The sequence below is a fragment of the Galleria mellonella genome, unplaced genomic scaffold, assembly GCF_026898425.1.
Source record: "Galleria mellonella isolate WM207_F2 unplaced genomic scaffold, CSIRO_AGI_GalMel_v1 utg65, whole genome shotgun sequence".
Classification (NCBI taxonomy): domain Eukaryota; kingdom Metazoa; phylum Arthropoda; class Insecta; order Lepidoptera; family Pyralidae; genus Galleria; species Galleria mellonella.
The window spans coordinates 3,566,216-3,586,674 of record NW_026442138.1 but is presented as its reverse complement, the minus strand read 5'-3'; the positions used below and the strand labels follow the sequence as shown (position 1 = coordinate 3,586,674).

At 34.6% G+C, this 20,459-nt stretch overlaps 1 protein-coding gene across 1 annotated transcript; it reads left to right on the top strand.

The window, feature by feature from the left end:
* The first annotated feature begins 413 nt into the window (after positions 1–413).
* On the top strand, positions 414–20,088 carry LOC113519847 (L-asparaginase 1). The gene is made up of 13 exons (XM_026905061.3): positions 414–1,135; positions 4,491–4,616; positions 5,522–5,634; positions 7,571–7,696; positions 9,243–9,367; positions 10,538–10,767; positions 12,086–12,240; positions 13,935–14,048; positions 14,785–14,841; positions 15,396–15,540; positions 17,342–17,471; positions 18,366–18,591; positions 19,892–20,088. Exons 1-13 carry the CDS (start codon positions 871–873, stop codon positions 20,033–20,035), a joined length of 1,956 nt encoding a protein of 651 aa, XP_026760862.2. The 5' UTR covers positions 414–870; the 3' UTR covers positions 20,036–20,088.
* Positions 20,089–20,459: the final 371 nt, after the last annotated feature.

Here is a 20,459-nt window from a genome sequence, read left to right as displayed (position 1 = left end):
TTAATAATGCCTATATATTAAAATATAAATAAAATTTATATTATTTGAAATTCTCGGTGTTCAGTGTTTACGGTAGTGATAAAAAAATAAAATTATTTTATAGTTTTTGTATTGATTTTAAAATATTTTTTTCAATATATTTTTTTCAGATTTTGCAGGAGGCCTGCTCACCCTTTAAAAATGTACTCTGTAATATAAATGTCACTGAGGTATATGTATCAACGATTGTCATTAATTTAAATATGGAAAGTAGAGTTTGCAGAGTTTAACAACGGACAAATAGATTAAAAAGCGGCCGATAAACCTGAACCTTATACGAAACAAGTCAACGAAAATTAAAAGTGGTACGTTTTAAATACCTGGCCGTAGAATTTTAAAAATATATCGTTGTATGAAGTTGTGTTTTTTTTTATCAAATTATACATGTCGCGGAAACATAATTAAACGTTTATAATATTCTAGAAAGACAGACGTGGTATAGTATCTTAGTTATTGATGAAATACTTTTCATCAGCCTATAGTTTTAAACGATACTGAGCACGTGGGTAAGTTATTTATAAAGCAAAGTAGTTAGCGGAAGCTGAAAATATCACAGCAGCGCGATGTGTATTTAAAACTAATGTAATACATTGCGGTTTAAAATTGTAACTCTTATTAAATAAGCTTCTTTTAGCAAGCATTGAAAATCGTACAGAGTCATAATATCTTCATACCATGTTCATACGGTTCTGTTATTGCCATTTATCGGTTAAAGTATTTTAGTTTGTGTTTCATTATTGCGAAAGACGCACGCACTGGCATAGACTAGCGGTGATCACTGGCCAGTAATATAGCCGCTAAATTAAAAAGTAAACGGCTGCGTACAGATAAATGGATAATTCGAATGTATCTGAATTTGCGCGGGAATTACGTGACGAAATTCAAATTAAGAATGGGCATGTATCAATTAATGGCTGTGTAAATTGTCATGACGGAGAAAATATTTCTAAAAAAGTGGCAGCAAAGGTACAGAAAGCCCGGAGTTTTATGGAAATGTCTGTGAGTAGTTCAGTGAACAGTTTGGGGGGCAATGAGAGAAGGGTTTTTGTAATTTATACGGGTGGAACTATCGGCATGGTCAAGAACGTCGATGGAGGTAAGAGCGTTTGTAGTTCATGGTAGTTTAAATAGTGTTTCATAAACTTAGGTATCTATTAAAATGCATGACATTAACATAAGTGTACCTAATTATTTTTATTGTATTTACTTACTAATATAGTAACCTACTTTCTAGTATTAATTAGTGTTAGTTTTTTTATTACTTTCATGTCTTAGACATGCAATTATTTGACATAAAAGTTACCTTGCTTAATTTTTCATTGACAGCAATAGATAATGATTAGGTATGCTGAACTTGCTGGGTATAATTTGGTACAATATGTGTGTAAGACTATATATATTCCTTTAGTATGTGTCCTTCGGATTGTTATGTCATTATGATATTAGTTTTTTTTTTCTATTTAATTTAATCGTCCAAGTTGGTAAAAAGAACTAAACTTTTAAATAAATAGAGAATAGCGAATTTTTATATACTACCAGACTCCCAAACAAGAACATGGAAAGAAAAGATACTGTGCCCGCCTCATGTAATATTTAGGACGTAAAATGGAAATACATCTTAATATATAGTATTATACGAGTATTATTTGTAATATGACTATTTAGTTCTTAAACTGTTGATATATATGGCATAACATCTTATTGCACAGAAACGGCAATACCTGTGGGGTATTATGGACGACACAGTATACTGTGTTATCTCCATGGTACTGCTCATGTCTATAGGTGGCGGATTACCATTTTCCATCAGGTGGGCCGTCAGTTTTGTTCACCATTCTAAAGAAATCTCGTGTTCAAACCATTCAAACCATTTTAATAAATTTTTTAAAATGCATTTTATTCTATAAAGTGAATAATTGTGTATAAAATTTCAATCCGTTGGCTGGCTTACGTTTACGTTGGCTGGGTTAGCTAGTATATATATATATATATATATATATATATATATATATATATATATATATATATATATAAAGTTAGTTAAAGTTAACAAAAATTAAAAAAATACAATCGAATAGAATAATAAAATAATAATATGTAACCATAATTGAACCTTCTTCGTTTTGCAGTTCTGTTGAAAATCAGTTTGTAGTAACAGGCTACAATCTTCTAATCTCGGATCCTTCAGGCATAGTATTTTGTGCTACGTTTAGTGTGATATACAAATACTTTGTCATGCTACGCTCAGGATTATATACTTTATCACGCTACGCTTACCGTGATATATTTTATCATGCTACGCTGATTGATCGTGGATAGTTTTTTTTTAATTGGTCATAATGGAATAGTAACCCCACCGCGCTATTGGTTTACACCGGCGGAGTACTAGTGAAGAATGATAGGTGAGGATGAAGAGGGTCAGTTAGCCCATCGTGACAAATTCAACAAGAATTGTTCACGATGGTTTCCAGGGGGAAACAAGTGGTGTCGACCTAATAGGGCATATTGCTAACAATAGGGTTGTCAAACTCCATTGCCAATAATTCCTTTGCCCCCGACCGTGGATAGTTGAGTCAACCGTTGAGGAAAGAATTTCTAATCGGTTGTTTGGGTTGTCTTTAATTAGGAACGTATAGTATTTTATAACGATTTATAATCGGAATAAAATAAATATGGAATTAACACAGTAGTATGAATAAATGAATGAATAAGTACACTTTATTTTATACAATATAGGAAATAAGCAAGACAATTGTAACGATACATTTGTATAAGTATAGTAAGGCGGTCTTATTGGTGAAAGCAATCTTTTCAAAGCAACCTTAGGCTATCGGACTAATTATTATAGTAATTTAATGGTTCAGGGATGGACAGCAACATTCTTCTTACATCATCAAAGAATAAACAATTGCCAATCCGCCCGCCAAGCATGGCGAGTATTGGAAAAACTTCTCTTATAAGGCAAACGGCTGATATAGTAATAATAATAAATAGTTGTAAACTCTATCGACTGCAAAAATAATTATCAAAATCGGTTAAAAAATTTGTGAATTTACTAAAATATAAGCAAAGGGAGAATCTCCATTTTGAAGTATAATAATAATGTATTTATAATTAACAACTGTATATGTAATTAGTAATCTGAGATAAGTTTTACGTTTTACGCCAATGGAATAGTTTGTAATTATATTATGATTAACCTTGTTATCATTTATAGTGTGTAAGAAATATAGAAATTACGTTATCTATTTGTAATTGATCAAGATCGTGTTTGGAGCAAAATATTTATACATAATTATTTATATTTAAATATAATTATTATATATATATAAAATAAAAGTAACACCTAGATTGCTTGAAATATATACATTGATAGCTTTTAGAATGGCAAATAAGCTGACGGCCTACTTGATGCAAATTGGAAACCGTCGCGTCGCCTAATAGTACATCAACAGTACCATGATATTTCACAATATAAAGTTAAACCCATTGTGCGCATCATTCGTTGCCATTCCTGAGGATTATGATGTTTTTTTTTTTGATGGGTGAAAATAGTATGGTAACCCCGCCTGCGCTAACGGGATACGCTGGCGGAGTACCAGTGAAAGGGGATAGATGAGAATGAAAACAGGCCAGTTAGCCCATCATGATGAATTCATCGGGAATTAACCATGATAGTTTCCAGGGGGAACCGCGAGGAGGTCGACCTGGTTGGGTATATGGCTAGAGGATTGCGATGTTACGCCTCCGTACTTTGTAATTTCTCTGCCATATTCCACCCTTCAAACTGAAACGCTGTCGCGTTTTGTTCTATTATATCTTAAAAATATATCTTAAAAAGTATAAAATAAGCCGCTGTTAGTATTTATGTGTTTACTTAGAAATGAAACGGATTTCGATATGTGCTTCATTAACATTAATATAATCTAATTAAAATATATCCGTGTGAAGGCGTAGTCATTATTACTCTGTCACTTAAATAAATATAAATAAAAATTTATATATATTACAATTAAAAAGTAGAAGAGGAAGTCTTATTGCTAATTTATTCCAGATAACCATTGGGTAGAGGAGGAAAGAAAAAGACGGTAGCCATTTGGCGCAAAAGTGTTATCTATTAAAAACGCTCATGTTAATTAAACATAAGTAAATAATCATATAAGATATTATATATATCTAAGTATTTATAATAATATATATTACATAACATACATTTAGATATATACTCGTACATGTTGTAATAGAATTCATATATATATATATATATATATATATATATATATATATATATATATATATATAAATCATATATATAATTAATTCACGCAATAACGGGACAAGTAGGTATGGAAAGGACAAATATAAACAAAAAAAATATATAAAGACATGTATTTGGTAGTGGGTTTTTAATTAGGTCAATCTAACAGTTCACTGGGTTTTGTTTATTTCAGTATTAATTCCACAACGAGGTGCATTCGAAAATTCGATTAGAGCGTATCCACAACTTCATGACGCTGCACAATGGAGACAGAACCTAAGTAGGCCCGGGTTTGACAGTTCCTTTCTTGTTTTACCAGGTAAGTATTTCACAATCATTTCACATTTAGTCTATTAACGATACCTAGGAGTTTGTATATATACATATATATAATTGAAATATCAGCTGATTAGATATTTAAACTTTAAGCTTGATATATAAAATATCTATCTTATTTACTAGATTATTTTTTACTACAACGTTGCAATAAGGCCCGTCGAATGGATATGAATGGAAATATTTTATTTTTTTACCTTTCTTTTGATAATAATAATAAATATTTATTTGTTTTAAACATGGTATACAGTGATGTTATAATTATATTTAAGAGTGCACATGTAAAATCATATAGCATGCAAATTATGTTTCCTATTATCAATCATTGTTAGATATACAAAATGATCTGCATCGCATCTAAAGTTTGCAATAATCCTCCTGGTGTACATTTATATCGGTGTCGTATTAATTTTAATATGGACTATCCTTTTAAACAGTTATTCAACGTAGTCTGATTTATTATATTTAGTAAATTTTAAAATAACTAACGTGTAATTAGGACGAGAAAGCTCGGACTAGTTTTGAGACCATTCGGGACCTTTGATCGTGACCGGCTGTGACGCGAGCGTGACCCTGACTGTAGTCAATCTTTCTCGGTCTAATTATACGTGAGTTAAATCGGCAGTTATTACATTAATATATAATTTGTACTTATGAAACTTTGAACTATAAAACTTTGTAAATATTGACGAATGGCAATAATTATACTTCATATGCACCATATATCATCATCACCAATATTACTGAACGTGGCATACGTTCAGCCTTCATATTTCGCCATAAATATGGAGAAACCGGGGCCTGGGTGTCTTTAACATACACTTCTAGCCTAGCTTCATCCACTTCGTCTCATGCTTGCAAGTTCTTAATGTATCAATCATTTTCCAGATGCCAAAGACTTAGATTTGAAAATAGTTTACAAAATACATGAATATGAAACTCTATTAGACTCGTCAAACATGACAGAAGTTGAGTGGGTGAAGATAGCTGAAGATATAATGGTATGAGTAATTATTATGAAATTATGGTATTAATTAAATTTTGATTAATTATTCAATTAATCCCGTATATTTATTTATAAATAGCAAACAAAATATAATGCTTTAGTATAATAATTTAAAGAAAATTGATATAAAAGAAAGGATAAAAGAAATAAAAGCCCAAACAATATTTTTAGAAACTTAGTCTATTTATCTGTTTATTTCTTTAGGTATAACGTAAAATCTGCTGATCCAAATTGGATCTATATTTCATTTAAACCGTTAACTGTCCATTGCTGAACATAAGCTTTCCCCATAAGCGAAGTTTTGCCAGTAGTTGCCACGCTTGGCAGTCGGGTTAGCTACTGCAATTAGGTTTTTAAAGATCTATTAAGAGGGACGTTGCTGCTCATCCCTTTACCATTATGTTCCCTTAGTATATAGTATATATAGAAAGAAAGGGGTACAACAGGGTAGATCACACTTGTCATCAGTGAAAAATAACGTTGGCTGACAATACTGGGTAGTAAACTATAATGTAATTATAAGAGAGGTAATGTGATGCTACCCACATTTAACTATATTGGACTAAAAGTATCTTGGACATTGCAAATTTAAGTGTATTTATATTTGATATTAGAACGTCTTTTATAAATATTTAAGTCAAAGGAAGTTAATTGTTTTTTATTATAGGGATGACTAATCCTCTAAAACACAGGCTCGACCTAATTCAGTGGCTAGTAGATCTAACTAAATGTAATTTATTATTCAATAAAGACAGTTAGTTACCAGAGGGAGACTTTGTACAAAAGTCGATTGTTTGGGTACCTCTGTCCCATTCGTGTTTCAACCGTGAAGCAGCTGTGTTGGCATGGCTGTGTTTCGGTTTGAAGGGTAGGATATGTCGTGAATTTACTGGGTACAGAGGAATAACACCTGAGGCCTCAGGAATGGCAACGCATGGGGGGTATCATGGGCGAAACCGTATACTCTGTTATGTCCATGGTACTGCTCATGTCTATAAACGACGGTCACCACTTTCTATTAGGTGTATAGGTGTACAAAAAAAAATCTATATGGCGAATAGCTGTATAAGATTTTGTCCTGGTAATTTGTAAATTCCACAGTTCCTGTTCCTACTGCATTGATTATGGTAAAATTATCGTGGCTGGCCTTTAACAATCAAAAATGCAATCTTGTTAAATAACTTTTAATGGAGGAATTTCTTAATACGTTTGTAGTTTTTTGTGGATCTGTCAATAACGTCGGCAAATTTGAATCAACTTTGATAATGCTTTTTGCTATTGATAGAGTTTATATTCGTGTGGGTCTCATATTAATTCTAATATAATATTGGCCTAACCAGGTATTAAAACTGTGACTATGTGTGTGCTAGATAATGATATATAATGACTAACTTAAATAAAATAAATAGTGCTGTCATATAAAAAAAAAATTACTGATACAGTTGTGTTTTTGGTCTTACTTTAATAAAATAAATAATATAAACGTTAATTTTTAATTGGTATATATTTTATCTTGAAACACTATATATACCAGAGGGAGACTTTTTACTAAAGTTGTATGCTTGGGCACCTCTGTCCCATTCGTGTTTCTACCGTGAAGCTGTTGTGTTTGCATGGCTGTGTTTCGGTTTGATATGACAGTGAATTTACAGGGTACAGAGGAATAACACCTGAGTCGTCAGGAATGGTGACGCATGGGGGGTATCATGGGCGAGTCAGTATATTCTGTTATATCCATGGTACTAGTCTACATCACGTCTAGAGGCGACAGTTATCACTTTCCATTAGGTGGGCCGTTAGCTCGTTTGCCATTCTAAGTTGTATAAAAAAAGATAATTGCTCTATTTTATAAAATTTCTTACTTCTCGAATCTATGCGTATGAAGTAGTGGGCATAGAACTAGATGTATTTAAAAATAAATTATATTGCAGGAGCAATATGAGAAGTACGATGGTTTCGTAGTATTACACGGTACGGACACGCTGTCGTACACTGCGTCCGCTCTCTCGTTCATGTTTGAGAACATAGGCAAGGGGATAGTGTTGACTGGATCACAGGTATGTATTCAAATATTATATAATTCATTTACCTTCCTAATGCTCCTCAAATATTGCGTCTAAATTACGCCCCAGGGTACTCGACCCTTTTGTATAGGCATTCCGTCACCCGTATCCAATAGCGAGGACGGGATGCTTTAATACTGTACCGCAACCATAAAAAAAAAATATAATATACTTTTGTACATTCAATACAACAATATAGATATCAGGTTATTAGGTTTTTTAATGAATGACGGTATACGCTGGCGGGGCTCCAGTGAGGGCTAGAATGAAAAGGCAGGTCAGTTAGCCCATCGTGATGAATACACAGGCGGACTTATCCTTTGAATGGATTTCTTCTAGTAATTTTGAAAACCCAAGAGAGTTTTAATAAGGTTTGAATATAAAGCATAATATATATGGTGCAATGATAAATAACAAATTGTATTATTATTAGTAATATAATTAGTAACTGAATATTAATACAAAAGATAAACAAAACTATAAACATAGAATAACTATTACAAGTAAGATAGTTGTCAAGCGTAATGTAAAACCTTTTCTTGAGCTTTGAAGGCATGAACGGTCTGCGTCATTTTAATACTGTTTGGCAGAAAGTTTCAAAGTCTAACAATTTGTAAAGGATTTGCTGTAAAAGTACGACTTGTGGAGAAGTAATTCCAATGTATGATGTTTTAGACAACACACTATTATCATATATAAGTTATTATTATTATAATGAGTTCTTTATTGTATACAAAAGATTATTGAAATAGAAAAAACAAACATAATAGTGCACAAAGGCGAGCTTATCTCTAAAAGAGATTTCTTCCAGCAAACCCAATATGAGAAAAACTGATAGTTTATTAATACATACATGTGTACCAATCGACTTAAATGTTATAGTTAAAAAGAAATAAATAAAGTGACTTTACAATTAAAAACACCAATAGGTATAAATAAATGAATAAAAATATATATAAGTAAATATATACAAATAGGTAGATATATATTACGTACATAAGCATTGTGAGAGGTAATGTTTCTTCAGACGCGATTTGAAAATCTTAATGCTTGGGCTATTTTTAATTTCATGAGGAAGTGTGTTCCTTAACAGATATATTCAGTGAAGACCTAAAATTATATGAAAAAAACACTTGAGAAATAAAATTCCGCATATTAAAAAAGGGAAAATATTTTTTTTTAAATTGTTATTGTTATATAAATAAATAAATATTTCTCTTATTTGTAGTGTCAGGTAATTTTTTCATATTTAACATCTGCTGTCGTTTATTTAATGTATAAGTATATTGTGGAAATTGTTATTCCTATATTTATTATTTATCTGTTTTTGGAATTGTTTGTTTTCTTAATAAAGTATATGTTATAGAAATAAAATAAAAAAGTATTTCTAAAGCAGTCTATCGTAATATAAATTTTACGGTTTTGTCTAATGATCGGTACAAATTATTCGTTACTATAGTAATACTGGTTTGTACTTAATATTTTAGTGTTAATAATAATTATATGGCTTTACATAATATTATCTAATATTTTCTAATAGATACCAATATTTGAGCCCCGAAGCGACGGTGCGGACAATTTCGTGTCAGCCCTGTTAATCGCTGGTGGACTAAATATACCAGAAGTGACCATTTTCTTTGGCAGCAAACTCTTTAGAGGCAACAGGTACGCAATATTGTCTACACATATATATGAAATATTTTTACATACACATTTATTTATTTTTATTTATTTTTAATTAAAATAATTATAACATTATTACAGCAAAAGCCAAATCAATGTTATAAATCTAGTGTGCTAACATACAAAGTTATAATAAATGTATTTAACCCGACTCTAGATATTTCTGAGCCTCTTCTAATATCTTTGGCAGGCTACTAATAAATATATCAATGATGTTTATAATATTATTTAGGAACCGTACTGCGTGAGTTAAGGGAGCGTGCTAAAGTAGGTTAGTTCTTACTGGCGGGATATTAAACATATACTTATATATATCAGCGAAAGAGGTTTGTTTGAATCGAAACATTTGGCGTTCCATTGTTTCTGCCTACCCTAATGGGAGATAGGCGTGACAGATATGTATGTATGTATGTTATATATATCAAATACGCAAAAGAACAGAATATTTAAATAAAATTCAAAGATTTTCCTCACTAATTTAGATATTAAAAAGAAGTTAATCACATTTTCAGAACAGTATTACAATTAGATTTAAAAAAAAGTTAGAAACTAAAAAGATATTCTATTTATTTATTTATTTTAAATATTATTTTATCCGTATGATAATGAGATGTTTTCTAAACATCATCTCATCATCATACGGTTATAAAAGTACCCGCGGTTCCACTCGCGTGAATTAGTACATACAGTATCCTATATGCTAAGTTAGGACATTACGTACCCGTTTCAAACAAATCCGTTCAATAGATTTTGTGTAAAAGAATAATAAACATCCACGTATCTATCCATCGTTACAAATTTCCACATTTATTATATAACTAGCATAAATAAATATTTTAAAACCTATATTTTAAATACACAATCGGAATTTAACGCGATGAAAAATTTTGCAAGTAAATAGTACCTACATCATATCAGCCTTTAACCGTCCACTGCTGAACATAAGTCTCCCCCTGGGGGGGTTTTGCCAGTAGTTGCCACGCTTAGGTAAGCGTGTGTAGGTACACACTGGTTTTTTATAGCTGACGTTTTCACCTGGATTGCACCACGTAGCGCTCACGACAGGACGGAGAATTTTTCATCTCGTTAAGTTTCAATAGTGTATTCAAAATATGTGTAAATAAAGAACAAGTTTAAAATAAAATATTTTAGAACTCGCAAGATATCAGCTCACAATCTATACGCTTTCGATTCACCGAACTGCGTGCCTCTGGTCGAAGTGGGTTTATCATTCGAAGTGAACAAGAAGGCCATATTCAAACCAACAGTCATACAGAAATGTCGACTGCACGCAAAAATGTCGAAGAATGTCGGCATGCTGCTTATATTCCCTAGCATCAGCTGTTCTGTGGTTAAAGCATTCTTTCAACCGCCTATTGAAGGTAAGTAAATTGGATTATTAGAAACTAGTTCAGGTAGCTTAGCATTGATCAGTACTTAAAGTGTCTTATGTGCTACATTAGGATATAACCTACCTGTCTAGCAAATTTCATTCAAATTCGTTCAGTCGTTTTTGCGGTAAAGAGTAACAAACATCCATCCGTCCATTTAACTTTACAAACTTTCGTATTTATAAGTATTAATAGGATTTAATGCCGTGTGGTCCTGGCATAGAATAGGCCACTCCTTCCTTTCCCGTGAGTGTCGTAAGAGGCGACTAAGGAAGATGAGGAATGGGCAGCAGCGTCCTTCTTAAAACAACGCCTGCCAAGCGTGGCAATTATTGGTAAAACTCCACAAGGGGGAGGCTTATGTTCAGCAGTGGACATTTAAAGGCTGATATGATGACGATGACATCCTTATGTACATAAATATACGTCGTCTATTTGCTAATACTGTAGAAGGAAGGAGTAGGAAGCCAAATATTCCGATTGTACAAGCTTTACCATAAAGACCCATTAACGTTTTACTCCTGGACACTGGTTTCTCTCCATAAGAGCAGAGTGTTTTTAATAATAATTATAATGTGTCCCACAAAAAACCGAATTCAATTGTAACAAAACCCGTTATTTTGGATGTTCAATACCTGAGTTCTCGTTCTTCAATTCCATTAGGCGTTAACTGTTCACTGCTGCATATAGGTCTTCTCTACAAATGGGATTTGCCAGTAGTTGCCTCGTTTGGCAGGCGGGTTTATATTAACGTATCAGTATCATATGCATAATTTCGGATGCGGGATGCACGGAGATTTTATAACACATTACAAGCGAAACGGGATTTGATGACCTGAAAATATGAGTCCTATTTTATCCTTGGACAAAATTTTCTTTTACACTTGGCTCGTCTTTCCAAGCTTTTATGTTCATCGAGTGGTAATTGTTAGTGTAAATGGTCCAGTTATAATAAAAATTCTAAATGCAGGTATTTTATAAGAGTACACAACTTATAAAAAAGGGAGAGTATTGTATGGAGATAAAATTACTACCTTTTGTGCAGGTTTTAACTATTACTCTAATAACCATTTTTATATCACGAAGGTGGTAAACAAGCATACAGCCCATCTGATGGTAAATGATCAGATGCCTGCAACACTATGGGTGTCACTTGCGCGTTACCGATCCTGAATATGCCCTTTTTGAAAAACCCCATACAGTATTCAGATAAAATTTCGGCAGGGAGCTCGTTCTAAAGCCTGAGCGTTCACTGGAAAAAATTTCTCCACTGAAAAAAACCTAAACGACTAAATGATTTCCTATGTAGGGGTGGTACTATCAACGTACGGAGCTGGCAATATACCTTCAAACCGGCAAGATATATTTAACGAAATAGCAGACGCTGTCCGCAGAGGCGTTATAGTGGTCAACATCACGCAGTGTACGTCGGGCTCCGTGTCAGCATTGTACGAGACTGGGAGAGTGAGTACTCTTGGAAATCTACATAATTATAATAAAACTTGCTTTTTTGCCTGTTACTTTGTACGTGTGAATAATAGAAGTAGGAAAACCAATGTAATAAATCACTTTTATATGGCGTATCAAGATAAAACCTACACCAGATTTGAGGTTATACCTTCAAGAACATAATTGGTAAGCGGCATCTAATTTACAGTAGTTTTTGCGTGATGTCGTAATAAACAAATTTAAATTCAAAATCTTTATTCAAATATACTTACTTACAAGCTCTTTTTAAATATTTTTTTATGATTATACACCTGAGTTCGTTTAAATGTAGTTATTCGCTGAGAAGAATGAACATATATACAGATGGATAAAATATCTATTTTGACTTCTATTGCTCTTAATAAGATCCCTCATATCAATTTTTCTTCAATATCTTTCAAATACAGACATCACTTACACTTACCGCAAAAAAGACGCCGTTTGTCGTATCTCCTCACTTTCAGGGCACTTCCCTTGATAAAAAGTCAAGTCTAGGAATTCTGGGCGTTGATATATCTTGCGACGTCCAGTTTTGCGGTCATCTGGAGGAGAAGGCTAAGATAGCTTCTAAAAAGTTAGGAGTGCTCAATAGGGTGAGACGATATTTCATGCCAGAACACCGCCTGAAATTATATAAAGCCCAAGTCAGGCCGCATATGGAATACTGTTCTCACCTGTGGGCAGGAGCGCCACAGTACCAACTCCTTCCGTTAGACCGCATTCAAAGTCGGGCGGCTCGAATTATCGATAGTCAACGCCTTACTGTCCGACTTGACCCATTGAAACTGCGCAGAGATGTTGCATCTCTGTGCATCTTCTACCGAATTTATCATGGGGAGTGTTCTGAGGAATTGTTCGGATTGATACCTGCTGCTGATTTTCACCACCGTACAACCCGCCACAAACTAAAGTTTCATCCCAATCATCTGGACGAGTGGCGGTCTTCCACCGTGCGTTTTACAAGGCACTTTCTTCCACGCACAACCATTCTTTGGAATCAACTTCCAGCAGCAGTATTTCCGAACCGATACGACAACATAACCTTCAAGAAAAGAGTATATTCCTTTTTAAAAGGCCGGCAGCACACCTGCAATGCCGCTGGTGTTGTGGGTGATCATGGGCGGCGGTAGTCACTTACCATCAGGTGAGCCGCATGCTCGTTTGCCCCCTGTGTTGTAAAAAAAAAAAAAAAAAACTTATTTACAATTTTATTATATCAGAAAGGTGATTACTAGACAATGTCTGTACATAGAACGTGTTTAAGAAAATTCACATGAGGGGTCAAGAGCAACTCTATACCACTTGATATTGCTCGAGTTTCGCCAAGTCTATTCGAATTTATCTTAGATTATCTCTTGAGGCTTGTTTGCCATTCTAAGTTGTATAGAAAAAAGACGACCGTGAAATATGGTTAAAAATCTCATACCGATTTCTCGAGATTCTGATAATGTTTAGCTATGATCAACAACGATCCTAAGGACAATTTTATAGAAGTCTATTAGTAAAAAGTCTACTAAGTTGTATGTTCTACTTCTTGTTTCGTTTTCTAATTAGCATCCTATAACTCTTTAGTTGTACCTGATAAATGTAAGAGGACTAGCCTTAATTTAATCATACGCGAACGAAGCCGCGGGAAGAAGCTAGTTACTCTATTTAGATGTGATTTCCAGTTAATATCACAATGCGGCGTGGTGTCCGGTTACGATATGACCCCGGAGGCGGCGCTCACTAAACTGTCCTACGTACTGTCCAAGACCGAGCTCAGTTACCAGGAGAAAGTCGAGGTGAGCGATTATACTCGTGTTACGTACCACACTTGTAATTTGAGAGCTGGTGGGTCACTTCCTCAAGTTCCCTTTAAGAAAGAGTGTAGTAGTATAAGAAGTAAGATAAAAATTTAATGTTTTGGGTAAACCTCGACTGGGGAGCTTATTCCATAAGCTGAGCGTTCGTGGGAGGAAACATCTTTAAAACCGGGCTGTACGCGACTATCTAAGCTCTATGGTATGATGGTGAACTCCCTGTCGATAGAGAGCTGTACGATGGTAAATGGTGGCTCTGGGATGCCCAGAGCCTATTGTATTGAATAGCAATTTAATTACGATCCTTTTCTAAATAGCGATCAATGTTAATTTCCACAGCAAATTACGGGGTCTCAAAAGCCTACATTTTTATATCTTTTGCTTCACCTACTTTCATGATTCTTTCATGTATAAGTACACGCTTTCTCTACTCTGGGAGACTATTTTATCTTTAGATAGAATAGTATAGTATTTCAGACACACACACAAAATAGTATTTCAGCTTAGTTTATTGGTGTGTGTCAGTTTTGAGGGTAGCTAAAAAAGTTGTAAAATTTGTGTGTGAATTCCATTTACTATCAGTTTGTATAAGAAATGATGAAGCGAAACCCTTGAAAGCGAAATTAATATGTAGAATGATTTAGGAATGGAACAGTTCAGCATCAGAATGACGTTATGCAGTTCCTGCACATATTCTTGAATGTTCGTTATCTTGCAGATGATGGCCACGAATATAAGAGGCGAATTGACGAATACCACATCTATCGCAATAGAGGTATGATGAATTAATGTTTTTTTCTATATTTTGTTATTATTTGAAATAAGCACCTGTAAGTATGATTGCCTTTTTGATTGCTAGATTGTTGCTATTGGTTTATGTTGCGGAGGTATTGAAGGATGATAGGTCATGATGAAGTCAGGTTAGTTGCCTATTATGACAAATTTACCAGGAATTAGTCAGTTTTCCAGGGGATTATGTGGATATTGACAGGGTTTGTTGCTACGGGCTGCTAGTTTCTTACTAACAATTCCTCCCTCCACGTGTATGGTTGTGTTAATAGTTATTATTTACATTAGGACGTGTTTCTGTTGGTAGAATGATTTATGGCACTGAAGTTACAAGGTATGGAGACATTAGCCTTCCTGCTGGGTACGGGTTTCTTTCTGTATGGGAAGTATAGTAGATTACTATTACCACCCTGATTAGAAGGATATAAATCCCTGTAGGTACCAATATGGTTTGCGATACCCAAAGGATAAAAAGAAGTGATAACACAGTACATACCAGTAGGAACCTGAGAGCTATACCTATGTTTTAATATCTTTTAGGACAATACCCTAATAGACGCACTTGCCTCCAGCCTGAACATACAATCGCCGAAGATGCTGATAGAGGTGACGGAGAAGGTGTTCAACGCGTTACTGGTGCACGCGATCGAGCACAGTGACGAGAGGGCAGTCAGGAAGACCTTGGGTGTGTATTTACTTCTATTTAAAAAAAAATCGATTTGACCCTATTTTTAGGAAATCACGCGACGTCTTCGTTTTTTGTGAAACGATTTTAATGATTATTTTTTATTAATAAGTGTTTATTCTGAGTAAAATATTCCTATAATTATTTTATATCAATAGTAAATCATAAATACTAGATATTAAGGATAGTACATGCGGTTCTGGCGTTGTAGATTCTTGGAAGTTCTTGAGTGGACTGAACTTAGTGGTTATACTGTCACCTTACACTTCACAGCATGCAATTTTATTAATGATAAAAAGCTAGCCAGCTTGGATGCTTTGCGGTAGAATTGAATATGTCAAAGAGATGACTTTATAGTTTCTCTTTGGTGGATTCTCTAGCTGCTAAAATATCGCTCATGTACTTACTATTTTATCTGACAATCTAGAGTTGAAGGTGACAAGCACTTGTCAAAATTACAATGAAATTCAGAACGAAATAGTTTCAATTGCTTTATAAGGGTTTGTTTATAACATTTTATTGCACAGTAAAGTCTTAAATTATAGAATACAGAGTTCTTAAGAAAAGAATGAGTACAACGGTGGACTTATTCCATAAAAGGGATCTCTTCCAATCAACCTTTGAATGTCTGATAAAAATTATAATTTGGTGGAGACAAAAAATAATAGCTAATTAAGAATAATAAAATAATAGGCATTACAGTTACAACATGAGTACAACATTGATACTGGACAATATAACACATCTAAATAATATGTAATACATCTAAAAGGATTATAAATCTGACTATACGGAATACTTCTAGGATCCAAGATGAATAAAACGTTACTTCTTCTATAAGTATACATGTCCTATTTATTTAAACTTTAATGCACAGTAAAATTCTATACACATTTGGCGGACATAACATCGAACGGTGTTCTCTACCAGTAAACCATTGGACAAACCGAGATATAATTAAAATAAAGTAATACTACACTAAATAGATAATAATAATATAATAAGAATGTCTCATAAAATGTAAAAAAAAAAATAGGGCACGGGAGTTGATTAGGTTTTATAATACAACTCCTTGATGGCCCCATCCTATTGCTAGGAAGACGTTTCACAATCGATTCTTGATGAACAAAATTGTTTTGTTATTGTAGGAATTGGTTTAATTTAAATGTCAATTGTTTTATTGGGGAAAAGATCGCCACATCAATATTAATTTATTGCAATACGTAAACACGCTTTATAAGCTACCAAATATTGATTTTGATGTAATCTAACAGATCCTGAGTTACTGTAGCAAAGTCAAGGATATATAAATTTGTTATATATGTAAATAGTAGACTTATAGTACCTACATAATATAAGACAAAAGGAACTTATCACGACTTTTATAAAAAACAACTTTAAGAAATTGAAATTTAATTATCATATATATCTTTTCACCTCTTGATACGACACGACGAACTTATGAACATTATAATAGAAGGTAAGATAGAAGGAAGGAGGTGAAGAGGTAGACTAAGTCACAGTTACATCAGGCAGATCAAGGAAGGAGTTGGTGTCGTGTCGTGTCAAGAGGTGAAGAGATTCGCTGAAAATCGTAGTGAGTGGCAAGAGCTTCACCGACAAGACTGCAGTTCTTAAATAGGATAGATGTTGATAAAGGAAATCTAATTATAAACGCGATTCCCCGTTCCAAATTAAATATTTACAATATCAAATATCCATAATACTTAATGTTTATTGAAGTCACTTTTTACACAGTAATATGTACTAGGTTATGTTCATAAAAAAATTTTGTGTGCAGACATGGGCGCGGACATTTCTGGTCAGAATTCTGAAGGCAGGACCCCGCTTATAGAGGCCGTACATAAAGGGAACAAGGCGGTTGTGGAGTTTCTACTGAAAAATGGAGCGAATGTCCATTTAAAAACCAGGTAACTATAAGGAGCAATAAAACTTAATAATACCCTATAGACATAAGCTACACCAGGGTATATTTTGCTAATTTTTTTTTTATACAACTTAGAATAGCAACTTGCTGGAAAGTTGTAACCGATGCCTATGAACATGTACAACAACATCGGTATCACAGAATACACCGTGATGCATATAGCACACTGTTCGTTGTTGCCATTTCTGAGAACTATGGTTTTACGCCTCGGTGTCTTGTTATTTAATTGCCATATCCATAGCCCATTTATAGTTGCTCGACCAGAAACACGAGTGGTACAGAAGTTTTTTTTTAATGGTGATAATGTAAAGGTAATCATGCCTGTGTTATCGGTATACACTAGCGGGGCATCAGTATGTGACGACAGATGAGGATGAAGTTAGGTCAGTTGGCTTATCGTGGTGAATTCACAAGGATTAAACCATAATGGTTTGCGGGGGGAACCGCATGGATGTTGATCTGATACCCTTTATTGCTAGGGATATAGGGAAACAGAAGTACTTATACAGGCTTTTGTACAGTCTTCCTCTAGTGGGAAATGTAATTGATAGGGTCAAAGGATCGGAGGACTATTTCAAAGGTCGGGATGGTCGGAATTTGGACCTCGTCAGGATGAAATAAGAAGGCAAATTTCTTGTCGTAAATCGAGTTCGTCCTCTTCCTCTGTCATGGTCATATTTTTTAATAATCATAGTTTTTGTCTGTCAAATCTCTTAGTGGCCAGTGAGAAAACTGGTCAAGGGAAGTGAAGAGGAAGAGTAAGAGACCTGTCTATACATAATATTTCTCTCTTGCATCTTTTTTCGTCTGACACCCTGTTCGGTACGTTAAGTTGATGCTAACGGGCTATAAACAACCAGCAATCGAACTATTTCAGATGTGGAGAATCTGCTCTCTTGACTGCGATACAACGAAACGACATATTCATGATAGAATTGCTGATGAAATGTGGTGCTCATCTGTCCACTACTGATGATAAGTCAATCTGCGAGATGCTTTCGTTAGCAGCTAGAAGCGGTTCGATCAGGCGATTAGAATCGTTACGAGTGGCCGGCGCTGATTTCAATTTAACTGATGAGCTAAAACAAACTCCTCTACACAAGGTAAAAGGGAAGATATATCTAAGTATATCCATACTATACAATTTTGTTATGGTTTATAATGGATTAGCAATCCTACCTGCATTATCGATATCCGCTGGCAGGATGGGGTGAAATTAGGTCAGGTAGCCCATTGTTTAGAATTTCTCGAGAACCACGATTGTTTCTAAAGGGAACCGCATGGAGATAAACCTGATTGGGACATATTGTTAACAATAGAGTCTCTTTCCCAATACTATACCATTTTTTTTAATAATGGATGATAATGGAATGGTAACTCCGCCTGCGTTATCGGTATACATTAGCAAGGCACCAGCGAGGGATGATAAGTGAAAATGAAAGAGCAGGTCAGTAAGCCCATCGTGATAAATATACCTGAATTCAGCACGATAGTTTCCAGGGAGGACCACGTGAAGATTGACCTGATGGGATATATTGCTGGTATTGGGACTGGTAGTTCGCATTACTAACAATCCCCCCAATACCATACCATTACAGCTCTCTGCTAGATACGAGTTTCCCCCCTATTGGGAAGATATAACCAGAATAAAGCTTACTAATGCCACGCTTGTCAAAAACACTTGTTAGTAATGGGGATTAGCCATCCTACTGCTAGCAATATAGTCCATCCGGTAGACCTACTCGGTTTACCTTGGAAACCATCGTAGTAAATTCTTGAAGAATTTATACAATGGGCCAACTGACCTGTTTGTATCTTTACCTGTTACTCTTAGCAAACGGGTTGCAACCGCAGTTAGGCTTTTGGTGCTGTTTTAAGAGGTACTCTACTGTCTACCCCTCGACCATTAAACCAAGGGTGTTGGTACCTTAAAAAGATGCATATAGTATATCAGACATGTCTATGCCAAGCTTTGCTTGCTTTTGCTCCTTTAGTTGCTTCTGACGATACCCATGGGAAAGGAAGAGTATTACATATTATCCATTTAATTTATTGTATTTAATAGGAAGGAAGGATAAGGATAATAATGTGGCAATAGGCTAGTCACATAGCCCAAGAAACCGACAACCGATGGGGAAGAAAGGTTCTTGAGTGGCGACCGCGTATGGGTAAACGCAGTGTAGGACGACTAGATGGAGTGACCACCTGAAATACATTGCAGTCAGTGGATGCAGATGGCTCAGGACCGTTCTTTATGCCAGTCTATGGGGGAGGCTTATGTCCAGCAGTGGACGGATAATGGCTGAAATGATGATTTAATAGTAGGAGGATAAATAAACTTAATGATGATGAAGTATTTAATCAAAACAAAAATACCTACTCTATTGTTGTTTCTGTTTCAAGGCGGTGCTCTGTACAAACGTGGACGTAGTAAGATATTTAGTAGAGAACGGTGCGGAGAGGGAACTTGTGGACGTACTCAACTGTACGCCCCTCGACTACGCTGTGAAACTTAACTGCCAGGATATTATTGATTTATTAAAATAGGATTTATGTATATAGTGTGATTAAAATTACATAAAATAAGGAAATAAAAAATGCTACTGAATTGTACCTATTCCTGTGCTATATTTGAATGTTTTGGCGTATTTTAAAGTTATTTGGCCTCTAAAAGGCGCATATGTACTCTCTACGAAGCTCTGTTTGCATTCTAGGGTGGGCATTAGACGATTCCGGGGGTTGGGAGAGGAGGGGGAGGATTCTCAGTCTCCATTACTAATAATCCCTTTCCCCCCTCCTCCAAGGATTACATTAGTAAACATATTATAAATACAGACAATTATAAGAAAATATTAGGGTTTTTCCAGGCAAGTGGCATTGAATTTGCAGAGTACAAAGGAATAACAGCTGTGTTCTCACAAATGACAACGCATGGAGGGTATCATGGGCGAAACAGTATACTCTGTTATGT